Source organism: Herpailurus yagouaroundi, unplaced genomic scaffold, assembly GCF_014898765.1.
Source record: "Herpailurus yagouaroundi ecotype Mexico unplaced genomic scaffold, PumYag 185, whole genome shotgun sequence".
Lineage (NCBI taxonomy): Eukaryota > Metazoa > Chordata > Mammalia > Carnivora > Felidae > Herpailurus > Herpailurus yagouaroundi.
The window spans coordinates 11,209,957-11,221,241 of NW_024412416.1; the positions used below are offsets into that span (position 1 = coordinate 11,209,957).

Consider the following 11,285-nt stretch of genomic DNA (forward strand, 5'->3'; position numbering starts at 1 on the left):
GAGTGTGCTGCTCCATAAAAATCACTCTTTTCTCACCACTTTACAGTAGAATAGCTTCCTCTAGTGATGATTTTTAAAGTTAGGCCTGTACATTTTAAAGTGGTATCTATACATTTAAATCCCTGATTCCACTTCCCTGTCTCCAGTCGTGACCTAGAACTTCCCCTCAGGCATGGCAAGATTTTCCCATCCCTTCCCCTTGGAAAGCTGCCACTCCAGAAGGCCACGGCCCGCAGGCTGTCCCCACAGCTAATGAAGGAGCCCAAGAGGCCCTCTGAGGTAACCCGCAGAAACGTTGCATACAGGGGCAACCAGCCAGTCCTCAGGATGATCCCCAGTCCACTCCCGAGGAACCTTCTCAGTAAGAGGATTCAGCCATGGTTGCTAACCATCATCACCCCCACCACAACCACCACCACCATGACCAGCCTTCTGGAGCAGGCCATTCATTGAGGAGCATATAAAATGGGGGGAAAAGTAAAATACACACGCACACTCACTGAGAAACCCTCTGAGGAAAAGTCATTGTTGGCTTCGATGAACCTGCAAGCTGGTTTCCTTGCTGTATGCTGTTCAGGTCCTTCTAAGTGTGGTGTCTTCTCCACCCAGTCAGGCCTACCGGACCTGAACCATAAGCACTCCTCAGCAGCGTTCAGCAATACAGGTCAATGTGTAGAAATCAGCAGGCTAATCAGAGGGAGAAGGACAGGATAAACTTGTACCATTTGGTGACATTCCGCTCGAGTGTTGTTTGTGTATTCGGTTGGGTTCGTTTTGAATGAAGGGAGAAAGCCACACAAGCTGTTTTTCAGACCAGCAGAGAATATGTGCTGTCTTGTGGTGTTCTTATCTGAGCATTGTGATCGCTCAGGAGAAAATTCCAGACATGCAGTAGGGGCTTGATTGCTGAGCCCTCTCCTCAGCCTGCTCTCAGCCATGATGTGTTGTTTCCCTGTAGGTTAGAATCCAGGGCGAATACTTAAGAGGTGCCATGTTGTCCAAGAGAAGGTGCTGGTGAAATGAAGTCCAGCCTGGAAAGTTAGTTTGGAACATAAACATAGTCCTTACCCTCCGAGCTTTCTCTTGTTCATTGTCCCATCACTGCTAACTCAGTCCAAGTTCTTGAGTTCTGAAGGTACAAGGACCTAACCTCTTTGAACAGCTGTCCCTGATGATAGCCTTCAGAGCCAGCCCCCGTGGGGGAGATTATGGTTGCTCATGAATAATTCGGCAAGACAGAAGGATCTCTAACTGGTAGAAAGTGCAACAAGATATTCTTGTTCAGATGTGTCTCAGGGGACCTGTTGTCCCAGGTTACACGTGGAATCTACACTATCTGCACACACAGCCACCCACCCACACCTCCTGTTTCTCACGTTTGTAGGTGACCTCAGAGTGCTCGGTCATCGTGGCAGGAAGGGGTTACAAAGACTAAAATGGCAAATTCAGAAAAGCAAAGATTGTCCTGTACCTCAGCCAGCCGCGACTGCTCTGGAGACAGAGACAGAACTACCTCTCAGAGACCATCCACATGGTAGCTCAGTTTTCCTTTGCACGGTTGTCGCCATTAGGGGATGTATTGCATGAACTTGATATCTTCTAAAGATGTATTTATTCACTCATTCCTTCATTAAGATTTTGACAATATGCCAGGCCATGGGCCAGGTATGAAGACGAAAAGACATGGTTCCATCCTCCAAGAGCTCACGGTTCAGTGAGCCAGACAGACCTGAACATAAACAAAAGCAATAGAATGATTATGTGAAGAGCCCCGCTCTGGGCCCAAGGAGGGCTGAGAAATGGTGGTGGTAAGTTTGGCTTCCTGGCATCGAGAATCAGGAAGGTTTGAGAGACAGAGGCATGGTCCAGAACCAAGAACTAAAGAGCAGTGGGTGGCTGCCAGAGAGCTGGGGGAGAAGGTCGCCTCTACAGAGAGGGCCACCAGAACAAGTTGACAAACTTTCTGTAAAGGGCCAGGTGACAAGCATTTTAGGTTTTGAGGCCATATGGTTCAGACCACTGAACTCTGTTACAGCATGAAAGCCACTCAAGTGTAAACAACTGTGTAGGCTGTGTTCCAATAAAGCTTTATTTACAAAGACAGGCAGTGGCCAAGGGCAGTCATATGCAGAGGTCTGAAGTCACACAGCAGGGTTGGGGGGTAGGGGACTCTAACAGCCAAGGCTGCCGTGGCATATGCCAAGTTATGTGTTGGAAGGGTCCTGTAGCCAGGTGCCCATCAGCCCTGATGTTACCACAGGAATTCACGCAGGTAGCCCATTTTCCAGGAATGAGGTGAGTACCCCATCACTGTCAGGATTTGCAAATGAAGGCAACATCATCTTGCTCTCTGTGGACTGGAATTGGAGCTACAGGATCTGATCTACATAGTTCGACCACAATAATTGTCCTTTTTTTCTTAAGCGATAAAATAGGGATGGGAGGAAGAAATGTAGGAATGGGTGAAAAGAGTAAATCCAAATAGTATTTCGAATCCCTGTCCACCAACACAAAACACTGGCACCATGGAGCTAATAGATACGCCAGGTGGAATAATTGGTAAGCACTAATAATAACTAATAATAGCTAACATTTACCAAGCACTTACCGTGAACCAGCTTATTACATGCAATAGCTCACTTAATCTCAGCAAGAGCCCTGTGAGGCAGGAACTGTTTCTAACATCAGTTTACAGGAGCAGGAAACGAGGTAGGGAAGGCTTCCAGGATTGGCTCAAGGCCACAAAGCAGAGCTAAGATTCGAACCCAGGTCTGGGAGTCCAAAGCCTGTGATCTTTGGCTTTACGGGCATCCCCTGCATATACTGGGCAAGATGTGAGCCCCCACCCCACACCCCGCTCCCGTAGGGACTGCCTCAGCAGGAAGACTCTGGCTCAGGAAGACTGTGGGTTCTACACACTCTCACGTGCCCCCTCATGTAACAACCAGCATACCACGACAGGTGTCTTCCAAGGACTTCCGTCCTGCCTGTGTTGTTCCTGGTCTTGACCACAGAGCCCAGTGATCAATTTCTATGGGGTGGTATACGAGAAGCAGACAGGTAAGAGGAAACAGGAGATTCCTTTGCTCTAATGCATTCTGAGATGCCAGGGAGGCATTCCTCAGTGCTGGTCATCGGCTGCAATGGGGAGACTCCAGACACCCCTCCGCCATGGTGCGTAACATCTACCTCGGGAGTTTGGCTCTGCCCCAGGGCCCTCAGACACACCAACACTGGTCACTGGTTGAATAGGTCTTCTTCTGTTATCAGATATTAAGCTTTTAGGAAGAGAGTTTCTAGACATTTCTATTTTTGCATTAATGACTCAGGCCAGCAATCAGTGGTTGGTGATTAGCATAAATTCTGAATATTTTTCCATAAGGCAAAGAGATTGTCTCCTTCTGCTATGAGCAAATGGAATAGTAAATTTTCTGGAGGTTTAACATTCCTGTAGGTTGAGATCTTGCCATCCCATTAAGTCCCCCAAAATAATGTTTTTTTTTCTTAAATTCATGCTAACTTAATAGAAGAGAGCTCTCGTGGTGATATGTTTGTGAAACTTTGGCTTTATAATCTAAGGCCATAAGATGAATCAGAAATGTGCAATGTAGGAAGTTGCACTACAAAAGGAACCCAGCTAACATATAGATTGGCCCAGCACCTTAAAGGAAGAAGGGGCTGGAGAGCTCACATTTAAGAGCCTGCTACCCACATGCCACATGCCAGAAGGCATGGTCCCAGGTAATGCACCCAGCAGCTTTACACCGGGTAAAGGTAAGTATCATTTTTTCCACTTTTACAGGTCAGGAAACTAAGGTTCTGTAAACCCAAGCCTCTTAAAGTCACACAGGGAGTTAGAAAAGCCACCAGGAGCCAATGCCAGGTCTGTCTGACTCCAGAACCTGTGCTCTTTCCACTATACCACCATGTAGCCACCAAAGTGAATATACAGACCTGCTTCTTAGAAAGCTTCAACAAGGCCAGCAGGACATCTCTGGGGGAGGAAATCCCACAGAAATCTAGACTTCATAGAGAAAATGAGCCAAGAGCTGGAGGTGAGAACCTCTGCAAAATTTTGCCGATGGGCACGGGGATCTAAAATGAAAAGGAAAAAAAAAAACCTATTTTGCTTTAGTAATTAAACATTAGAGATCTTTAAACACACCCTCCTTCCTTCTTCTACCTTAGCCACATCGGGGGAAGTGTCCCTGCCACTCACCATCCTCTACCTTATTTGTTCTGGGCACAAGAACCCAGCTCTCTCGCTTTTATACCACCCTCCCCAACTTCCTGGCCCCCAGGCTTCCAGCAAAACTCCAAGGCCACTTGACCCTCTCGAACACTGAGGAATCATGCTCCCAACCGCCCCCGAACACATGAGCTGCCTTGCATAAGCCAGCTCTCAGCTGCAAAACCCTGAGGACAAGAGTGACATTTCCACGCTGTCACCTTTTTGTAACACCGGGTCGGAGTCTTAAAGAGGACAAGTAAATGAGCAGGGATTTGTATGGTCCCACTGTGCTTATCATTGAACAGCAAAGGTGTGTGCTCTGCTCAATGGGACCTACCCAGCTTATAAATCATCGCAGGGACTAGCTGGGTTTTTAATGCCTTTTAAATGAAGCCACAGCATCTATTTTGGAAGTGTGGCATAGGCTTAAAAACTCTGCTCCAGTGAGGAGACTGTGTGACTCAGCGTGTGGTGAATCCTGTGGCTGAAAAGAAAACAGAACATCCGGGATGCTGGAGGACAAAGCATGACATTATGACGCTAGAGGTATTCTCTGGCGCTCAGCCACATCTTCAGCAGAAGATTGCGGCGACATTTGGAGTCCCAGAACACAAGGCTTGTCACTGGTGATTTATAGGAGATGAGGACAAGTTAATGACTGGGATACATCTTATTCGTTCCCATAGAAGAAACAGCCAGTTGAGTGTTGGGATAGATAATAGATAAATACGCCTCTTAGAAAGATTTGGCCTTCACAAAGGTCTCTGGGCTTGGAATCCGGCTGCTTGGGTTACATGGAGTAAAACCCAGTATTTCATTGCATGACTTCTCTTGTCCATTCCACTGGAAAGCCCTGATGCTATTATATAAGCCTTTAAAAAATATATATATATATATATAGGAAAACCAGAAAAGACCGATCTCTTTTTCCTCTTGGCTCTTCTTCCCTCCTCCCCTTTTAGGCACAGAGTACCAAGACATTGAGACTGAGAAAACCTGCCCTGAGTCACATTCACCTTCAGAAGACTCCTTTGTGAGAAGCTGAGGGCCTGGCCCTCCTCCTCCTCCTCCAGAGAACAGCCCGCCATTATCCACAGACCTCGCAGGCCTGACTTAGCGTGCTCTGCCCTGCCCGAGAACCCAAGGGTCCCTGTGTGGATTATCTGGCCAGTATGTGGTCCTTTAAGGCCCCAAGCATAGGCCTGTGATGAGGACTAAGGAGGTGGCTGTGGTCAGGAGTCCTCTAAACCCTTGGAGTAGGGCATTTTTCCCAGGTCGCCAAAGAGTAATGTTGACTAAGTGTGCAAATTCCCTTTGGCCCATCCCTCCCTTGGCTCCTGTGGGGACGTCCTGCTGACACGCTTTAGAACCCCCTCCCCCCCTTCTTCAGGATGCTTCTCTGATGGAGGGCTCCAGCAGCTTTTCCGAAAAACCAGCCAAGGCTGGATTGCAATGAGGGGGTGGCAAAAATGACCCTGTTTCACAGAAGGGAGGGGAAAAAAAGCACATACTCAATAGATTTTGAGTGTGGTATTCTGTATTTTTGCAGCTTATATTTTCCAGATGAGCAGTTTAGAATACGTGATGTAAAGTACACACTGTACATTTGCTGAAAATTATATTAAAAGCACTATTTTAATTCTTTCTCTGTCTCATGCTGTAATCTCTAGTCTCTTTTTTTTCTCTTGTGTTTTTGGGGTAGAATGGTCTTGCAGCGGTTCTTTTGGAGAGTGTTTCTGGCTGTGTACGTTCTATATTTGTGGGCTTTGAGTTCAAAAGAGCATGAGCTTTGGAGCCAAAACAGTCCTGGCTTTGAATCCTTACCCCAGCACTTGGTACTGGCGTGGCGTTGACCAAGTGAGCTGACTCCTCTGAGCCTGTTTTATCACTTTTACATTGGAATGTTGACATCTGCTTTATACGGTTGAGAGAAGATTTAAATGAGGTCACGTGCGAAGGCACAAAGCTCTAGCACAGAATGGTCACTTGATAAATGGTCATTATTCATGGCCACCCCAACCTCTGTTTGGAACAAGATGCTTCATGGCACTGATACAGCTCCTACTCCTACGTTTTATGGGCCTGTGCTGTGGCTGTCTGGCTTTCCTTTCTGATTCTCCTACTGGGACAACTGGGAGGGAATGGCTTCGTCTCAGGATTAACCCACTGGTATTTGGTGGAGGCTCAATGTACGAGCGAGAGAATGAACAGCCTCAGACGCGTCAGCCTGTGAGGCTTTGACTTCAGTCCCTCTCCTCAGAGACAACAGCAGTATTTGCCTTCCCTCCTCCAGGGCCACACACCCTCCTATCAGCCTCACCCCGTGGATGGGGCCCCAGTTGTCTTCCCAGTCCTTGCCAGGACTCTTTGTAATTGGCTACTTTCTCCTCCACATCCTTAGTCCACTGGCTGGACTCCTGCCACATGTGGACAGGTTGGTCAGGTGGTGCCAGCCACTGATGTGCCTTTTACATTCGTTACATTGCCAGCCAGACTGGAGCTCCAGAAGCTGGTGCTTGCATTTTGTCTTCTGGGTGAAAGATGTAGGCTGGCCCCATTCCTATTGGGCCAGCCCTGGTAACTTTTTTCATATCCCCTTCCAGCCTGGATCTTGCCTGTGACAGCCTAATTCTTTGAAGTTGAGCTCACTTGAAATCAAAGCTTGTCAAGCTAATGTTACTGGAAGATTGCACTCACCTCAGCCCTATGCTGTCTTTTCACTCAGGAGTCAGTGGCATCACAAGAGAGTATGCTTGAGCGAGTTACCTTATCTAAGGCCTGATTACCCAGCACACTGGTACCTTGAGGACTCTTTTTTAGCCTAGCCCTGCTATTTATGTGATTGTTTATGGTTTGCAAAGCAACATGATTTATTCTCTCCAGCATAAAGTTCCCAAGAAAATGCAATTTTAACATTCTCCTTCCTGACGAGGAAAGATGCTGAAGCAGCTCAAAAATGCGTCAGTGGTTCCTCCCGGGAACGGGGCTTCATTTACACTGGAAATTCAGCAGGAGGCAGAAGGAAGAAAGGAAGGTCTATTGCTTATGGTATTCCTGCTCTCAGTCCAAAATTTCACATTTGTGTTTCATCTATGCCCCAATTTCTTTTCTCTTGATGCCTTTCTTCCTATAAATGTGGTCAATTTATGGAAAGCTTACTCTCCATCCATTTTATCTTAACTTCACAAAGATCTATTATTTCTGATTTGGAGTCAAGAGACTCATCCTTCAATACTTGAACAGGTCCATAAGACATCTGGTCATACAGGTTGCTCAGCCAACTCAGGGAGAATGGGCAGCTTCAACTCACATCCAGCTGTCAGCAATGTCCTCTCAGCCACCATGGCCAAAAGGGGCTTTGAACCACATATACCTGTCATCCATCTTGATCCACATTTGAAAATCCAACTTTACCCTTTTCTCAGTCTTTGTGAAAGGGCTGGTTAGGCATCCAAGTATCTGGCTCAATCAAAATAAAAACAAGATGTTTCTATGCCCTCAAATATGGATTCAAAACTACTGGTACATCCACTTTGCAAAGAACCTGTCATCTTTTCTTCTTTGTTTTCTTTTTAGGCTTTCCTACTTCAGGAACTACTGCTATAGAACTATTTCCATAACTCTGCAGAGAAATGTCTATAGTTAACACATAGGGCAGAAACTTAACTTTTGCTCTCAAGAACATACTTTTAAAAGTATAAGCTTGGAGCCCCGCATCAGGCTCTGCACTGACACCATGGAGCCTGCTTGGGATTCTCTCTCTCCCTCTCTCTCTGCCCCAACCCCTGCTCGCTTGCACTCTCTCAAAATAAACTTTATTAAAAAATAAAAACAATTTTTTAAAAAAAGTCTAAGTTTCCTGAGTTTCAGTGTTCCCAGGTATGAAATGCATAAAGTTGCATTTATTGGATCCCCAAAAGAAGGCTTTTCAGATCTTCAAGAGTGTTTCAATGGGCAATCCTACCTCTCTGTTCCTCATAAGGGTATTAAGCTGGGGGAGGGAGGGAGGTGGATAAAGCAAGAGCACAAAGGCAGAGTGACAAATGCATGAGTTGTTTCACCTGCAAAATAGGAAACAGCCCATGGGACTCAAACTTGCCATGACAGAAGTCAGTGGCCTCCTTTGCAAAGGAGACATTTGTCTATGATGTTCCTCTCCATCACCTGTCACTGAGAACTTTGCCACAACCCACAGGGGCATTTGAAATGTCTTCCCAATGCAATGAAAGTGGAAAGCCTCTGTCCTCAGGCTTTATGCCCAATGTAGCAATGGGATCCTTTCTTCTCCAGATTCTCAACTCACCCCCAGGCCTAGCCTTGCATTTCTTCAAGGAATTATATATTGAGCCAACTATATTTTCATGGTAAAATTAGTGCTTAATATAAAGTTAGGAAAAAAAAGGCGCCCAAAGAAAATGGCCATTACTTCAGTTGTTGCCAAAATAATCATGGTCTATATCTTTAAGTTTTTGCAAATGAGTAGATATTACAATGCCATGTGAGCAAAGGAGACATATCTATCTTAAACAGGACATTGGAGATAAGACTTTATTTAAATGTCAACTCCCCCTGTGAATGTGACACTTGAAGAAGCACAGTATTGTCAACCATTTCTTCAGGTGGTATCAGATCAATCCCCCCAAATATCAGAGGCAGCTACTGAGGAGCTGAGCTACAGGACTCAGACCCATGCTGGGGTGACAACAGGAGTAACAAATACTTGGTGGTCCTCACTCTGACTAGGTCCCACCCTCTACTTTATGGCATCCTATGCTCGCTGGGAACCTGAGCACTGGGGAAGATGGTGAGTGGTGCCTCCATGCTTTCTATATTTCAAACTGAAATAGTAGGCTCCGCATAGCTGGGAGCAGTAGGGGGACAGGATGGCTTTATGTAAGAGCAGCTAGCAAGTTTACATGTCAGCTCCACTGTTCACTAGCCTTGCCAGGCTCCAAGTCATGTCGCCACTCTGACCCTGTCTTTATGTAGCTCAAAGATGGGAAGGTTTCAGCCTGCTTGGCAGAGTCATCAGAATTCCGTGTATGTACAGCCTAGAATCAGTCCCCATGGGATTCAATCAGTATTGAGTTTCATTGAGAGGCCTCATCCTTGGCCACATAAATACAAACCAGCTTCTATTTACCAATATTTTCTACTACTTTGTTTTTTGGAAACCCTCCTCTCCACTGGGTAGCTGGTCCCTTAATGACCTCTCAGTCAATTCCTTAATTTTTGAGTCATTTTTAGTTATTAAAACAGCAACACTTCTAGATCTGTCTCCTCAGGCAAGGGAAACAATAGAAAAATAAACTATTGGGTCTATACCAAAATAAAAAGCTTCTGCATAGCAAAGGAAACCATCAACAAAATGAAAAGGCAACTGAACGGGAGAAAATATTTGCAAAGGATATATCCAATGAAAGGTTAACATCCAAAATTATAAAAATCTCATAAAATTTCACACCAAAATAATAAATAATAATAATAATCCAATTAAAAAAGGGCAGAGGATTTGAATACATACATACATACTTGAATAGGACGTACAGATGGCCAGCAGACACATGGAAAAAAATGCTCAACATCAATCATCAAGGAAATGCAAATCAAAACCACAATGTGATATCACCTCACACCTGTCATAATGGTTAGTATTAAAAAGATAAGAAATAGCAAGTATTGGCATCAAGTGAGGACGTGGAGAAAAAGGAACACCCACACACTATTTTGGGGAATGTAAATTGTTACAACCACTGTGAAAAACAGTATGGGACTTCCTCAAAAAATTGAAAATAGAAATACCGTACTATCCAGTAATTCCACTGACTACTGGGTACTTACTCCCCCCCCCCAAAACCCCAAAAACACAAATTTGAAAAGATATATGTACCCCTGTGTGTATTGCAGCAATCAAGAGAGCCAAAACATGAAAGTAATCTAAGTGTCCATTGATAGAAGAATAGATATAGATATGGTGTGTGTGTGTGTGTGTGTGTGTGTGTGCGCGCGCGCGCGCGCGCATGTGTGTGGTGGAATATTACTTGACCATAAAAAGAATGAGGTCTTGTCATTTGCAACAACATGGATGAAACTAGAAGGTATTATTCTAAGTGAAATAAGTCAGAGAAAGACAAATACCATACAATTTCACTTATATGCAGAATCTAAAAAAATAAAACAAATAGACCAAAACAAAGCAGAAACAGACCCATAAATACAGACAACTGGAGATTGCCAGAGGGGATGGACAAAAAAGATGAAGTGGGAAGGCCAAGCTTCCAGTTATGGAAAGAATAGGTCACCGAGATGAGAGTTACAAGGTATGGAGTATAGTCAATGATACTGTAATAGTGTTCTATGGTGACAGAGGGTAGCTACACTTGTGGTGAGCACAGCATAAGACATCTTTATGGAATCACCATGTTGTACACCTGAAACTAATGTAACATTGGGTGTGAACTGTACTTCAGGTTTTTGTTTTGTTTTGTTTTTAAAGCAGCTTTGCTATACTTGAGAACTCCAGGCACACATGCTGTTCAAGCCTTCCCCAATAAGAACAGGTCTAGGGACCTGTAGCTCTGGGGGCATGGAGGGAAGGGAGTTTGGTGTGATGTCTCTCTCCACCTTCCTCTTCCCTGCCCAAACCCACCTCCAGACCAAGGTGTGGAAGTAAAGAGAGAAGCCCAGTTTGCTTCCTGGACTATGGACTCCAGCCCATGGCTAACCTTGCTGACTGAGCCCCTTCTATGAAGTGCTGGTGTAGAAGCAGCATGCCCCATAGTAAGCCAAGCTAAAGAAGGATTGCTTCCAAGAAGCTCCCCTGGGCTCTGGAGCTCCATTTGGAGAAGCAGCTCTAATTTCAGGCAGACTTTCAGTTGCCACCCATGGGCTTCGTTCCCTTGCAGAAAGCACCTGTTTGCCCTACACTGGGTTAGTCCCTGGGAAACCTGCTGTACCTCCAGCCTCACCTTTCCTCCTAGCCTGGGTTCTGGGTGTTAGGTAGGAGCCAAGCCATTATCTCCATCTCCCCAGCTGTCTCTGATAGTGCACCCAG

The 11,285-nt window shown here is 45.4% G+C and overlaps 1 protein-coding gene across 1 annotated transcript in view; it reads left to right on the top strand.

Moving 5' to 3' along the window:
• Nucleotides 1-5,875, top strand: part of SLCO3A1 (solute carrier organic anion transporter family member 3A1) — a 298,024-nt gene extending 292,149 nt beyond the window's left edge. The window contains exon 11 of the mRNA XM_040493405.1: nucleotides 5,194-5,875. Coding sequence (XP_040349339.1) covers nucleotides 5,194-5,276 — 83 coding nt within the window. The 3' untranslated portion in view covers nucleotides 5,277-5,875. The remainder of the gene's footprint in view (nucleotides 1-5,193) is intronic.
• Nucleotides 5,876-11,285: the final 5,410 nt, after the last annotated feature.